This window comes from Diplotaxodon limnothrissa, linkage group LG18 (genome assembly GCF_057381915.1).
Source record: "Diplotaxodon limnothrissa isolate DT_005_m linkage group LG18, D_limnothrissa_male_GT1.1, whole genome shotgun sequence".
Lineage (NCBI taxonomy): Eukaryota > Metazoa > Chordata > Actinopteri > Cichliformes > Cichlidae > Diplotaxodon > Diplotaxodon limnothrissa.
Genome location: NC_140613.1, coordinates 39,703,495 through 39,719,928, shown reverse-complemented (window position 1 = coordinate 39,719,928; position 16,434 = coordinate 39,703,495). Strand labels below are relative to the sequence as shown.

Genomic DNA, 16,434 nt, shown 5'->3' with positions numbered 1-16,434 from the left:
TTTGCACACCTGCCTGCACATACACGCATGTGCAAACACAACAAACACAGACTCCCACTTTGAGAAGAGCATCCTTTATGTATGTGCTAAATGAGGCTCTCTGAATGGCATTCGGGCCACCTGCCGAGCCATGTTCTGCCACATCCACTCATCACCCAAAAGGGAACAACACTGAGTGGGATGTACTTGACCTGTGCGCATACAGGCCCTTGGGTTCTTTGTCTCTGCAGCTGAGAGTAGGCGGCAGGAGCCACATGCATTGCCTCTATCTGTAGCAGTAAAGGAGAAGAAACTCACATGTTCAGTTTAAGCTACACTTCAAATAAACAAACAAATAAATAAATCCTCTGTAGCATATGTGTGAAATCTGCTGTTTGGAAAGGTAGAGGAACTGTCTCTGTTGACGCAAGTGAAGGCATGGTATTTTTACCACACTGTCAGCAAGAGCCAAGATCGGCAGGGGAAGTGCACAGTGAAACCCCAGTCCTAAATAAAAGCTCATCACAACGCATTACGCAAGAAGGAACACGCCAACGCTTTTAATACACTGACAGAGATCTGAAAACGATGTAAAGCACAAACACCACACCTCTACAATGACGTTAAACTCCAATAATTCTTGGAGGTGTACAAAGTAGATTTGCTGATGCCATATAAAAGGAAAAATGACTTCCAAAGTAGTGAGTCCTCTAGCTCATATGCGATGGAACAAGCCAGTTTCACAATGATAAAAACATGTCCCAAATGAGGTGAAAAATGAACAAGGCACTGTTGTATATTTAGGAATTATTCTAGATACTTTTAATAACTAATAATGACTAATCAGGTCTGTTAAAACATCCAGAGATCAAGCAGTACTAATGTTCTTCTATCCAAGTGTTCTCAGGTTTTCATTGCATTCATTACTTTGAGGTAACTTCAAATAAGATTAAGATGCAGGGCACGAATGGTATCAATGCAAAACCTGCATAAATATATATTTCACTCCGAACAAATGTGCACTTAATAAGAAAGCTGAAAAGTATTTGATGTAAAATAAAACCTGTTTTATCAATAAAGAGGTTAAAGGTACACAAGAGTATAAACAGCAGTTTGTTAGATCATCAGCCATAATAAGCTGAGTGAAACAAACAGCAATGCATTACTTGATCTCACACAATCCATACAAAACTTTCTAGGATCATAGGAAAACACACACTACTCTGCTATGTTTGAACAATGCATGTTATTGAGTAAACACAAAAGACAAAGTGGTCTAGTTTGAATGATCCACTCACTGAAGGGCTCTTGGGAGTTTGAAACAAAAGCAGAGGCAGGGTGGCAGCTCTCAGGTGGGTTATTATTGAAGTTCCTCACAGGAGTTACAAAACAGCCTGGTGTGTATTCACTGCAACACAGCTGAGAGTTCTGATGCATTTATCATTTCAACAGACAGAGAACACAATTTATGTAGACCTTTAGGAAATAAATCATGATAATAAAAATCGCTGTAGATAATTTGAAAAAAGATGTATGAAATTGTTACATTATAGTGATAATTGTGCAGTTGGTTTTAAGTATTAAACCGTCACTCTCCATGGGCTTGAAAAGTGGCTAAAACCTTTAGTTTTCTTCATGAAGAATAATGATCAAACTTAATGCTTCTTACACAATCTGTAGTACATGTTTGAATTTGTTTGTTGCTACAACAAAACTTACCGAGCTGTATTGATCTCACAGTTCATTCTGCATTCAAACATGGCATGAAAAATGAAAAATCTTCAAAGTTCTTGCACTAAATAGAAACAGACTGTTTCAGTTTCACAAAATATAAAAGACTAACAAACTGTTAAACTAGGTCCACAGTGGAACAATTTGGCAGTATTTTCTTGCCTAAGAATGTGACCTCTTGACTGTGCTACAGCTGGAAATTCCAAATTATGAACTAAATTATTTAGACCTGCTCTAACTTCTCCTCTTAAGCTAAACTGGTCCATCTTTAGTCTCGTTTTTTATATTTATTATATGAATTTTTCCTCAGTGTGGTAGTTGTGGTTCTGTGAGTCATGCTGTGTTTGCTGTCTCCACTTCCTTTGTTGAGATTGAGGGTCACAAAGAACCCCACTAAGCAGCGTGTATTCCTTTATATTCCTGCTGGGTGTAGTAAAGTGTTTTAGTGGGATAACACAAGTGATGGATTTTTTTTTAGTGTACATAAGAGAGAAAATTATAGTAGGTGAAGTACAAGAGAAAGACCCGTTAATAATTAGCAAGGTCCAAAAATAAAGGACGGTCCAAAAAGAAAAACCCCAGGGATCCACTTTGAAACTAGAACGAGTTAACAAAGAACTCACCCAGCAGGTGGAAGTGTCACGGTCCGGGGCAGCGGCCGTGTGAAGAGTGGAAAGGAGGACTCAGATGCAGCACTTACTCAGATGTGAAGGTGATTTATTGACAATACTGAACATAAAGTGGAGATGGCAAAACAGAACTAAGGACGAACTAAACTGGGAGAAACTACACAAAGGGAGTGGCAAACCTGAACATGAAGGGAGAACAGCAGGGAGAGCACGCAGGGGATTCACCGGGTATGAACACAGACGACACGACGAGGAGCAGAGGAAATCACACACTATAAGTACACAAAGAGACACTGGGAAATCACACACAGGTGGGGGAAACAGCTGGACCTGATTAACCTGACGAGACAGGGGGACACTAACACCAGGGACCAACAGAGGGAGCACAAACCCAGAACCCAGTGTCTAAAATCCCAAACACAAACCATCCCAAAACAGCCATGAATAATAATGAAAGTAATAACAATAAAGAACATAAACATAAAGTCACTGAGTCATGGTCGCAGGACCATGACAGGAAGTACACAGACTGGCAGCTTGATAAAGGCGATGCAAGACTACAGTATGTATATACAGAGAATGGAACTTAACAAAGGTGAGTCAGCATGGGACAAAAAAATCACACAGGAAGAAGAATGATGTCATCAGAAAGAAAGAGGAAGTGAAAACAAAGAGACTAACACAAAAAAGGGAAATGCCATCCATCTGTCCATCCATCCGTCCATGCATCCGTCCATCCATCCATCCGTCCATCCATCTATCCATCAATCCATCCACTTTCTTATCCACTTATCCAAATCCAATTCAGAATCATTTGTTGGCTAAAAGATTCAGAGGATAACCTCGAAAATACAACAAATAAAAGGAAAAACATGCACTGTTTGGTTAGTAGTATATTTCTCTTACTCCAGCCAAATATCTGCAAAATAGTTATCCTACCCTGATCATTTTTGTACCTTTTCATAACCACTGTGCACATTCTGCAGGCTTTTAATTTTAACTGCATGCAATTTATTAAAAAAATACAAACTGCTTTGGTTTTGTGGAATTATAAAATTTATCCGACTTCACAGACTTTGAGCGCACCCTATGAGGTAGAGTTTAATGTGAACAAAGAAAAACCCAAGGGATTATGTTACACAGCCAATTCCAAAACATGAATGAGATGCAACAGGTTTCTTTTGGTTTCTTTTTAAGGCAGGGATTATCAGTGGTACGTGTGGCTGAAACAACATCCCCAAACAGCCCCGTCCTCCTTCACTAATCTTTCCTTGTTGCTAGCCTTTATCTGTAGCTTATCTTTGACTTCATCTCAGCAGTGTCTGGTTTTTTAGTTGGTTATTTGAGTGATGTTTGAGATGTGTATCTCCTGTAGCACCTTCAAGGGTAACTTCTATTTCTTTTGATATTAGATCCAATCTTAATGCAAGGCAGAGTGTGGAGATGTAAGGCGCAGGGCTGTGTTAAGGACAGCAAATTTGCACAGGCTACCTTATTTGCCAAATGGCCTGATTTAGCTGCAGAATGGTTTTGCCAGAGGACATGTCCATATTGTTACGTTCTATTTTGAACAACTGCTTGGGAAAATGAACTGTGTGCGATATCTGCAAAATAATGTTTGCTTAATTTTTTACAGTATTTTCTTTTCTTTCTTGTGTCTTATCCCTTTTGTTCCATCTGTCACGCTTATGTGACTTTTTTCTGTTTACACTCATTGCTCTGTGTGCACCTTTTCTCTTCACCCTCTGTTCATGTCACAACAACAATATTGTCAACATATCATAATTTCCATTACATCTCTTGCAAAACCACTAATATTCAGCTTCAATTTATATATTTTTAAAAACTAAATTGTACTATTACAATTTACTTTTTTTGCATCTTGTACGGAAGAAATTTTCAGTTCAGTTCTGTGACTGTTGCACTGGTACTCCAGCGCAGCTAGCCAGCTTTGTATTGTATGATCACTTGTCATCATCACTTGCAATCAACAAGTCCCTATAATATTTTTGTTCAGTGATGATGTTGTATATTCATACCAAAAGAAGGGGATTTTTTTTTTTTACAGTGTGCTGGAATTGTCGACAATAGCCAGGAAATAGCCACTAGCTTATCTTTGATTGACCACTACATGAGTGTAATTAGTTTACAACAAAGGCTTACGTGAAGGAGATTAATCCATAGTTTTTAAGTTGTAACTATACTTTTACTGCTAAGGAGATGCTGGATCTAGAAAGGACCAGTTAGAACTTCTATCTAAGCATCTGACTTCGATGCACAATACCTGTACTTTGATGCTGCTAGCATTTTAAAGAAACCTTTGAATCAAATACAATACACACTGGAGAGTATTTCTTTATCTACATGTTATATAAGCGATTTTTAAAAAATGATGTTTGCATCAGTAATAGTTGTCTTTATTTTCTCGACAGAGTGTAAGGTTGTGTGAAGTGGTGCATAAAGATAATATAAAAAAAGAAGAGCATGATTCTTGATTCTTAATTTCTTGTAGTGTAGCAAAAGTATCTTATGTTGGAAGATGATGTCAGCATTTGGTTTATGAATGGCCATTTTACAGCCTCAGAATAAGACGGGTGGAGAGGGTGGAGCACTACCAGTGCCTTGTATTTAAACCGCTCCAAGGTTTACTTAAAATTACAGTTCTTGCATGTTATCTCTTGAGTGTTTTGCTGCTGTAACAGATGCAGCATTATCATTGGTCACACTTAAACATTACAGCTGTCTAAAGCCTGCTGCCTTGAATCTTAAGGGAAATGTGTTTCACAGTTATTCTAAAGCCAAGATAAATTATATGTATTTATTTATTTTAACTTGTGAATAGAAATATGTTTTTAAACCCTAATAATAAGAGAGACTACATGGTAAATATTCTTAAATACATACCACAAAGTATCTAAAATTAATAATGAAGTAGAATTACAGACATATTGTTAAATTTGTGGGGTTTGGGCAAAGCAATCCTGTCTGTGACGCTGTGATAAAAATATAGGCTCAAACAAATCAGCAGATTATATGAACATTTTAAGTAAGATGCATTTGTAATAATTCAATGGAACAACAAATATCATGATTTCTGCTAATAGGAATAATTATAGTCATAAAAGTAATAAACATCTTAGTGTAATATTTAAGAAATTTGCAGATTTTGATGATTTAAGAACACTAACATGTAAAAGTGGTCATTACCATGCTTATTGCCTCTACTAAAAACAGCTGCTTAACAGCCTACCTTTCAATATTTGATTTTGTGAGTCCTTCACAAGTATCTGCATCTGTTAACTTTTTACTTTTCTTCACATATTTTCCACCATTCTTTGAAGAAAGCCCTCACGTTGCACACAGCTGTGTCTGCAGGTGTACGAGTGAAGCCAAAGATGGTGACAGTTTCTCTGCTGTCAGAGGGCTCTGCCACATCCAGTATTCTGCCTGCCTTCACACACTTCACCTGCTACAGCTGTGTACATGACTGCCAGAAAGAGAAACAAACAGCTACCTCATCCACTATTTAGTGGATGAGGTAGCTGTTGAAGTAAACAGAGCTATCCCTCCTGTATTTCCTAGGTAACCGAAACAAGGACAGGCCCTCTCGGCTGCAGTAACTACGACAGCTTGGATTCAGTTAGCTCGGTGTTGGTGCACAGCCCGGAAAATAAGATCCACCTAAAGGGTAAGGCTCACAACACACACACACACACACACACACACACACACACACACACACACACACACACACACACACACATTTCCCCATATACTGTGTTTTAAATTCATGGAAACACACAGCCTCTGCCCTGGAGGATCCACTTATGGGATAAGTTTTTTCTTCTTTTTGTACGCACACACTTGAACTCACACATTTCTGCCACCTCCATCCACCACCATGCCAAGCCTTTCGCCTCCAGTGTTGTAGTAGTTGGCCAGGATGACCCTTTACTTTACGCTGCAGTAGTTTATATGTCTGTTTCTGCCTCAGTGGCGTTCAGGCTCACAGAGAATCTGTTATCTTACCAAGGCTGTAGATGGAGCATGTCTGGCCACACTGACCTCAGCCTAACCTTTCCTTACCTGGAGCACTCAGTTCACAAGTAAAGCTGAAGTGTTAATGTGTAAAGTAAAACACTGTTTGCTTATATTTATCACCAAATTATTAGTGAATATCATGACACTCATCCCTCTGTACTGGGAGTGTTTCCTTGTTGATCCTCATGCTAAAAATTAAGGGGGGTCATCAGCTGATGCAGCTCATCTGAGGGTTCTTAGGCTCTAAGATGATGAGGATATAATGTTGCACTCTTTTTGGCTCCATCCCGCATCATGAACTTTCTCTGTTCGTGTTTTGTAAGTTTATGTTTATTAAAATATCTTTTATTTAAGCTAAGGTCTTGTCTGAACATATGAAATGTGTAGATACAGTAAATTACTATAGTTTCCATTGGTGATTAATAAAAAGTCACATTTATGCTGGTATTTCTCTTCCAGTAAACTGTCCTATTTAGAGCTTTACGTGATTAAAATAACCTGTCATGGATGTGTTGTTTAAGCTTTAATGCCTTAAGGTTTCCCCCCTTCATTTTATTCGTTTTTTGTTCCTACCTTGCTTGTTGTCATCATCTTGCTGACTTATACTTACTGTTTTGAGTACTCTTACTTTTTAGGTTTTGAATGAACTGTTCTACACACCAGTTTGACTAAGTAATTCTTAACCTATCATCCACTTAAATCAGTTCGGGGGCTGAACTAAGTATTTAGTCAGCCACCGATTGTGCAAGTTCCCCCACCTAAAATGATGACAGAGGTCAGTAATTTGCACCAGAGGTACACTTCAACTGTGAGAGACAGAATGTGAAAAAAAAATCCATGAATCCACATGGTAGGATTTGTAAAGAATTTATTCGTAAATCAGGGTGGAAAATAAGTATTTGGTCAATAACAAAAATACAACTCAATACTTTGTAACATAACCTTTGTTGGCAATAACAGAGGTCAAACGTTTACTATAGGTCTTTACCAGGTTTGCACACACAGTAGCTGGTATTTTGGCCCATTCCTCCATGCAGATCTTCTCGAGAGCAGTGATGTTTTGGGGCTGTCGCCGAGCAACACGGACTTTCATCTCCCGCCACAGATTTTCTATGGGGTTGAGGTCTGGAGACTGGCTAGGCCACTCCAGGACTTTCAAATGCTTCTTACGGAGCCACTCCTTTGTTGCCCGGGCGGTGTGTTTTGGATCATTGTCATGTTGGAAGACCCAGCCTTGTTTCATCTTCAAAGTTCTCACTGATGGAAGGAGGTTTTGGCTCCAAATCTCACGATACATGGCCCCATTCATTCTGTCCTTAACACGGATCAGTCGTCCTGTCCCCTTGGCAGAAAAACAGTCCCATAGCATGATGTTTCCACCCCCATGCTTCACAGTAGGTATGGTGTTCTTGGAATGCAACTCAGTATTCTTCTCCCTCCAAACACGACGAGTTGAGTTTATACCAAAAAGTTCTACTTTGGTTTCATCTGGCCACATGACATTCTCCCAATCCTCTGCTGTATCATCCATGTGCTCTCTGGCAAACTTCAGACGGGCCTGGACATGCACTGGCTTCAGCAGCGGAACACGTCTGGCACTGCGGGATTTGATTCCCTGCCGTTGTAGTGTGTTACTGATGGTGACCTTTGTTACTTTGGTCCCAGCTCTCTGCAGGTCATGCACCAGGTCCCCCCATGTGGTTCTGGGATCTTTGCTCACCGTTCTCATGATCATTTTGACCCCACGGGATGAGATCTTGCGTGGAGCCCCAGATCGAGGGAGATTATCAGTGGTCTTGTATGTCTTCCATTTTCTGATGATTGCTCCCACAGTTGATTTTTTCACACCAAGCTGCTTGCCTATTGTAGATTCACTCTTCCCAGTCTGGTGCAGGTCTACAATACTTTTCCTGGTGTCCTTCGAAAGCTCTTTGGTCTTGGCCATGGCGGAGTTTGGAGTCTGACTGTTTGAGGCTGTGGACAGGTGTCTTTTATACAGATGATGAGTTCAAACAGGTGCCATTCATACAGGTAACGAGTGGGGCACAGAAAAGCTTCTTACAGAAGACGTTACAGGTCTGTGAGAGCCAGAGATTTTCCTTGTTTGAGGTGACCAAATACTTATTTTCCACCCTAATTTACGAATAAATTCTTTACAAATCCTACCATGTGGATTCATGGATTTTTTTTTCACATTCTGTCTCTCACAGTTGAAGTGTACTTCTGGTGCAAATTACTGACCTCTGTCATCATTTTAAGTGGGGGAACTTGCACAATCGGTGGCTGACTAAATACTTTTTTGCTCCACTGTACATCAACTGTTGGGTGTAAATACAGTTTTAAGGTCAGTACATCAGGGTATTTACACTGCTTCTCTTAGTATTTAGTGTTTTATCCAGATGCTAAAATGCTAAAGGCATCTATTGGACACCACTACCACTTTTCATGTACAATTTTAAACAGTTTTGGTATTTTTATAACTGTAGGCATCCTGTGAAGGGTTTTAAATGTGTAATGATTGTGATCACACTTTAGTTAATGTCTGATAACCATGGCTTTTAGTTTGTGGTCAAACATCACTGTGACTAAGTACCACCTACACATTACAGCTACAGAAGCTGCTCAGCTGTGGAGAGCAACTGTTTTTGTGTTGATATTAACGCCAGAGGAGGTTTAAAATCTGCAGGTTGTGAGTCAGCAGAGCATTTTATGCACTGTGTGCCTCTGCAGTGACCCTGCTCTGTAACTTTACATGGTCTGTGCTGTGGTTCCTAAACACTTCTACTTTGCAGTAATAGCATTTACAGTTGAACATGGACTATGAAATTACATGAACTGACTTGTTGCAGTGATTGTATTTTATTACAGCGTCACGCTCAAATTCAGTGAGCTCTTTCACAGACTGCATGGCTAGGCACGCGACTTTATACACCTGTAGCAATGTGACTGAAAACACCAGAGTTCAAAGCATGAGGGGTGTTGGCCAATACTTTTGGCCTCTTCTTTTCAGTCTTCTTTTTGTCTATATAGTGTATGTTTCACTTGGACTTGAGGAAAAAGGAGAATTAGATCACTCAACTCCAAAAACTATTTTTTTCTTGTGTGAATTCTTGTGCTATTATTTCAATGCCTAAAAGGTAATGAAATTTCATATCCAAAAGGTCAAAGTTCATCTTATGGGTGTCATAATAATGTTCAACAAAAACACTTTCCTAGACATTATTCAACACCAAACATTTGGAACAGTGAAGGGCACTGTAGTCACATTTCACATCTAGTCTTCACTCTAGGGCTGGGCGATATGGCCTAAAATCCATATCGCGATATAATTTGAAGCACGTGCGGTAACGATATGTATCACGATATATTCTTTTCTTCTGTATAACGTATTTTCCACACTGTAAGGCACACTTAAAATCCTTTAATTTTCTCAAAAATCAAGAGTGTGCCTTATGTATGAATTCTGGTTGTGCTTACTGACCTCGAACCAAATTTGGCTGCAGAAATCTGTTAAAAATGTTTTAGTACAACTTTGGTAAGTCGCACTGCTTGATGGATTGTCAGAGCATTACGGCTGCTGTAGTGAGGAGCTTCGCGGAGTAATCTGGGTCCAAAACTCCGTCCGTTTCAGGTCCCAAAGTCAAACGAACACTGAGAGTTAAAAACGGTCTAAATTCTTTCATCTTTAATTAAATCATCAGCGTTGCTGCTTTACTAGGTGTAACAATTAAGTTTAACATCCATGCATCCATGAAAACAGAATTTATTAAATTTAACGGAGTTACAAGTTAACAGGAATTCATTAGTTATTAATATACTGCAACAACATGGGAATAGAGCAGCTGTGAGAGAATTCAACATTAATGAATCAATGTTACGGAAGTGGAGGAAGCGCAGTTTTTGGCTTTCCCCATATTTCAAAAGTGCTTCATCTCTTTGCTGTGACTGACGCCCGGCATAATTTGCAGATGATAATGGTTGTAGCTGCTGCGATGCTTTCGACCAAAACAGGCGCAGCTTGATGACATCATCAACATGTGCTATCGCGATAGAGCGGTATAGTTTAAATCTCTGTCGTTGGCCAAATTTATATCGTTTCTATCGTATATCGTTTCTATCGCCCACCCCTACTTCACTACATATATTTTTTGTGTCTAAACACACGGGGCTGTTGATTTCAACTTGAGTGATTGTTGAAAAAATACAACAGTAAGGTAGTAAGCAACTCCAGTTTTCTAGTTTTCTGCCAAAGATAACAGGATCAATATCTCATTCCTTTAATTAGGAAAAAGAAGTTAAGACAGCTGTTTACCATGAGAAAACAGTCTATTCAGCAAGTCAGACATGTTCACTTGCAGTGTGATAACCTGGCCTTTGTAAATGTTTTGGTGCATGTGCTGGAGGCTGACAGATTTGGATATAATGATGTAGGATTCGTTTGCATGATTGTGTCTGATTTTTTAATAATCCAACTTCAGATGACTCTTTAAGTGCAATTTTTGACTATGTTAAAACACTGATGAAAAATGTTGCTGTTCAAATAAACGATGCGGGGCTTTGTACATGTGTCATCTTAGGTAGTGACCCCTTACTGTGTGTGGACTTCTTCATGGCATCTGCAAGGTTCATTAGTCCCATGACACATAACTTCCATTACATCCAAGCTTAGGTTTAGAAAAAAAAAACTAAAACACTATTACACTTTCTGCATTTTAAATTGCACAATACGACAAATTATACATGAAGAATAATATGGGCAGAGACTCGGTGCATGTGCCTTCATACGTTGGAGGTTGCATCAACAATCACGTGACCTTTAGATTCCGATCGCCTTACTGCAGTGCAGTTTACTGAAATAACTTTAGTCAGCACGCACAGGTCTGGAACAAATGTGAGGTTCGAAAAGATAGTCAAAAATGCAGCGTTACAACATTTAAATGGTAAATGGCCTGCATTTGTATAGCGCTTTTCTAGTCCCTAAGGACCCCAAAGCGCTTCACACTACATTCAGTCATTCACCCATTCACACACACATTCACACACTGGCGATGGCAAGCTACATTGTAGCCACAGCTGCCCTGGGGCGCACTGACAGAGGCGAGGCTGCCGGACACTGGCGCCACCGGGCCCTCTGACCACCACCAGTAGGCAAACACGGGGTTAGTATCTTGCCCAAGGATATTTGGCATGCAGCCAGGAGGCAGCCTGGGATCGAACCACCGACCTTCTGATTAGTGGCTGACCTGCTCTGCCACCTAAGCTACAGCCACCCCATTTAGTGAACATGAATACATGACAAAAAGATTCTGCACTCTGATACTGCCATTTACATAGGCTGTCTATAGAGCTGGGCGATAGAACGATAACGATATGTATCGCGATATAACTTTTACTCGATAGAGAAATTAAGCTATCGCGATAGACCTCGCCGCTCTTGTCCTCTTAAAATAAAAAATAAAATAAAATAAAATTAAAAAAAGGTCAGCCAATCCAAACTAAGTAGCGCAGAGCCGAACCAATCACAGCCGCAGCGTCACGTCGCGTGACTTGTTACGTAAAAAACATATCGCCCAGCTCTAGCTGTCTATATGACATAGGTTCTAGATACAGTACAGTACACATGACAATATATGACAATAAGTGAATTCCTTTCTTGCCTCCACTGCTACAAGGCTCAATTAGCAACACTTATTTTGTGTGTGGAATGCAAATTGGTGCAGCATCAGTTTGCAGAGCAGAGTTTGTACAATTCAAACTAGCTTGAAAGTTAGAATTGTACTGCCTTTATTCCTTTATTCTTCAACACAGCTTCAATTTTCTTAGGCAAGCTTTCTTTTAATTTCTTTAAGTAGCTCTACAGGCTTCTTGACAGCCATTTCAAAATTCATCCTTGGATGCTGGCTTCATTTGATCTGTTTTCTGTAAATGATCATGATCCCACAGTGCTTCAAGATTGTTAAGGTCATAATGAAAAATAAAGCCAGATGAAATTGCATGGTGGATCACAATCTGGTGGTAGTTTTCTGCTAATTTCACTGATCCCCGACACCATGGGCTGAAATGCAGCTCCAATCCATGACAGAGCCTCCATCGTGTTTCACAGTAGACTGCAGACACTCACTATTGGTCCTTTCACCTAAAACACTCCCTACATATTGATGGACAACAATTTAAACTAAAACTATCAAATTTGGATTCAATATTTCATAAACCCTGTTGCCACTAATTTTGAGTCTGTGCCTTACAAAAGATTAACAAATGAAAGTGAAAGGTCAGCTGAACCTTGAGACTCAAACACGTCTCAAGCTGTCTTCAAAACAGAAAAAAGGAAACAAATAAAAGACAATGTGATGCACAAAATATTAATATTTATTCCAAGATTTGCATTATATGCAAATAATTACAGATATGTAAGAAAGACTAGGTTCTGCGTTTTTAAGAGGGTTGAAGAGATAAAGAGACACGAAGAGATATTACAGATAGAGATATTAATATTACAGGTACCGAGGCTTCTTCATTTAATGGAAAACATGAATAACGTTCTCACAAAGCTGTAGTGAATATTTCATAAACTAGTGTAAATACCAAGTGTGCATCATATTAATCTGCCAACACAGGAAAACGTCTTTACTGGGATTTGGAATTCCTCGGTAAGCTTTCCCTTGCTAAGTTAGCTAGCTTTAGCTTTTAAAACATGCAAGTGCCCAGTCAGATTCAGTTACCAAGTGTCTGTGAATTGAATGAAGAAGTCAAGCTCTCTGGCTTTGTGCGTTCACGCAGTTGAACTGAAATGAACAAAGTACTGGATTGTCTTCTTTTCCAGCACAATGAACACTTAAACCAGCACCTCAGGGTAAGGAGGTAACCAGGTTCATGGGAGGGTTGTTATGGCCATTGTCACGGAGAATCCCAAAGCATGTGGCATTTCCACAGAATCTCAAAACTCCAGCCTTTATAAAACACGGCTGTTTTTGCATGAAATCAGGAAATACCAGTATGCAACTACCATAATTAAGATAAAACAAATGCTTAATATGCTACTTTAAAACATTAGTTAATCCTTACATTTATGCTACATTATGTTACTGCAGCAATACTCAGGGTAGTCTAACTTTTTATCACAATAAGTATTTTAACAGATATATTGCGTATGTGTTTAGCTTAATAGACAGCCGCTGCAGCTGTTCGCACTGCAACTTTTACACAGGACAACCGTAACCTAGCATCAAAAGCAAAGAAAGCTTAATTTAGAAAATTCCTGTTCAGTTTATTATTATTGAAATATGCTATATTAACCACAGGTTTAAAACAGCCCATTATAGCAGTAAATATGTAAAGTAAAGTTAAGTTCACCTGTTAAAATGGGGGAAAACAGAGACTGTGATCCAAACACATCAACAGAGACTATGGAGAATAGAGAACATATAGAGCTGCGCTAGCTAAACTCAGCTGAACCCAAGATAAATCCAGCGCAGTTACTCCTGGAATAGTGTGCAAAAGTGTTGTTTTACACTTTTGTTAAAGAGAACATTGAATAATGTGTAACTATCAGGTATAAAGTATAAAAATACATACAATTTGAAAACATAGTAACTATATACTTGACTGTATATAAATTGTATATCCATGTTTTTAAATGACCAACTAAGGAGGAGTAGTGATTTATAAATGATGAACAAAATATTAAATAGCACTAATTTAATTCAATTCAATGCATTTTTATTTATATAGTGCCAAATAAAAAAAAAACAGCTGCCTCAAGGTGCTTTATATTGTATATTGAAAACTTTAATGCTTAATAGTGTGTAGTGTTTAGAAAGAAAAGAATACTACTTTAAAATAGTCACTGAAAAATGTTAAGCGCTAATATTTCGAGATATGGAAACATACAAATGCACATTAGAACACATAAAATGATATATCCATTAATAAAGCAGAATCTTTTGATGAGCATCTAAAGAGTTCAGTCGGGTCAGGTAATTAAAAGGCATAGATGAGCATTTTATATAAATTTGACGCCCATTCTCCATGGCAATTCTGTTTTTGTTTCATACACATCTACCTGGATCAAAGGTGAGCAGACAAAGGATTCTTTCAATATGCATGTAGCTTATACTTGCAGGAATATTGAAGGGGCTTTCTTTGATAGTGTTTTCGTTAATCATACTACTCTTAGTTTATGCACTCCACTCCTGCTGTTTCTCCTGACAGGGAAAGATAATTATCAAGGGAAAAGTGCCTGTTTAGGCTAATTGCCATTTTGTTTGCACACAGAAATGAAATTGGTTAAATCACCCACCTATAAAGGCTAAATTTGATGGTTAAGCAGACACGTTTACTTATCTTTATGATGTCAGAACAAGTATTTCTTTGCAGTTAACTTTGGGTGAGAATAGTTTCAATTGTATTTGTGTAACTTGAGTGACTACAGTGAAGTTTGTTAAACTGCAAACACTAGCATGATACTGCCTGGCAGGGTGGCCATGCAGTAGTGGTCAACATTTGTGTGTGCTATTGGGGAAACATTGTATGTAATGTGTCCCACTGTTGTGTACAACATATAGAATCTGAAAGTGTAATCAAGGGATGCTCACTGGCTTTGTCACTTGAAGGAGAAGTTGTAAACTAATGAGTACCTGGATTTGTTCTCATTTTTGATTCCAATGAACTCTAATTTACAAAATAAGCATTATGTGGTATTATCTGCGACCAATAAACTACTAGCTAGCAGTACAACCTGCTACTAGAGGTTGAGCTTATTATAAAGTCATTAGGAAAGTGTCATAGAGAAATGAGTGTAGATGTTAGATATTTTTTAGGGCTGATCTCTGAAAGCTTCAAATCACTTAACTTCTGCATTGGAACATTTGTTTATCCATATAAGAACATGCATCTGGTATGCTTTTCCTTGTGACACTGCAAGAAAATTGGTTGTTAATTATACAGATGATCTGAGAACATCAGCCTTATCATAACGTTTCGTAATTATCTTACTCTGCCTCTCTTCTTGCTTTAATGGCACAGCAGTACTCAACATACATGGAATCCACCAATTTGTCTGAACCTGATAACTCATGACGTGGTTCTCCATCTTCAAGTGCCCCATAAATGTTCAGTGTGGTTTAGATCAAGTGATGATGGAGGAAACTCACTGAGAGTCAGAACTCTTTTGTCTTCTTTGGTATTTAAGTAGTTCTGTAGTAGTTTGGAAGTGTGTTTGGGCTTTTTATCGTAGTGTGGTCTGTCTCTTTCTGTCCTTCTCCACAAAGATGCAAAGCAGATGGTTGAACATTGTTTTTGTACAGTGAACAAAGCATGACATTTAGATCTTGTGATGGTGTGGTCACTTTTGGTCTGTATGATTATGCACTGCATTCAACAAATCCAACCATCCCCCATTTGAGTCTTTCTCTCTAGTCAAGGCTGACAAAGCGCCACTTCTCTTGGAGTACCACTTTAACTTTTAACATTTCATCGTAGTTCTGATGCCATGCCAAAGGCAACTGTGTTGCTGGGATTCAGTCAGTGTACATTCTGCTTTTCAAGTGTTATCACCACTGGATAGGGCTCCGATGGTGCATTTAAAAAGTTTTTAAAAGGTTTGGAGTCAGAGCAGAAACTCTGTCTAACATCTCATATTAGACAGTACAATATTGAGAGGTGTTCCATAAATGTATAAATGAACTGTGGACAGTTGATACATGCAGGTAGAAATGAACAGTGAAAATATTGTAAGCCAGTTGTAAACAAACTAGTTCTTAATGGCATAGTTTATTTTTAGTTTATTTTTGAATGATAAGGAAAAAGGTCTCAGTTGGTCATTAAGCTGCTTTGCCAATCATTTTTGAGCCTCTGAAAATGTGGGGGGCTACATGTAAAAACCAGTTAATGCAATAGAGTGCTATATCACTTGAATTAAAGTTGAAAGTCTGCACTACAATTACCTCTTGAATGTTTGATTCGAAATGTTGTACAAAGGCAAAATTTTAAGACAAATTGTGTCATTGCTAAAACCTTGCTAAAAACAAACTCTTACTTATACATGAACTGCTAA

The 16,434-nt window shown here is 38.6% G+C and overlaps 1 protein-coding gene across 1 annotated transcript in view; it reads left to right on the top strand.

The window, feature by feature from the left end:
- The window catches only part of brinp2 (bone morphogenetic protein/retinoic acid inducible neural-specific 2), a 278,121-nt gene that overhangs the window by 154,236 nt on the left and 107,451 nt on the right, over positions 1-16,434 (top strand). The window contains exon 5 of the mRNA XM_085376930.1: positions 5,922-6,027. Coding sequence (XP_085233056.1) covers positions 5,922-6,027 — 106 coding nt within the window. The remainder of the gene's footprint in view (positions 1-5,921; positions 6,028-16,434) is intronic.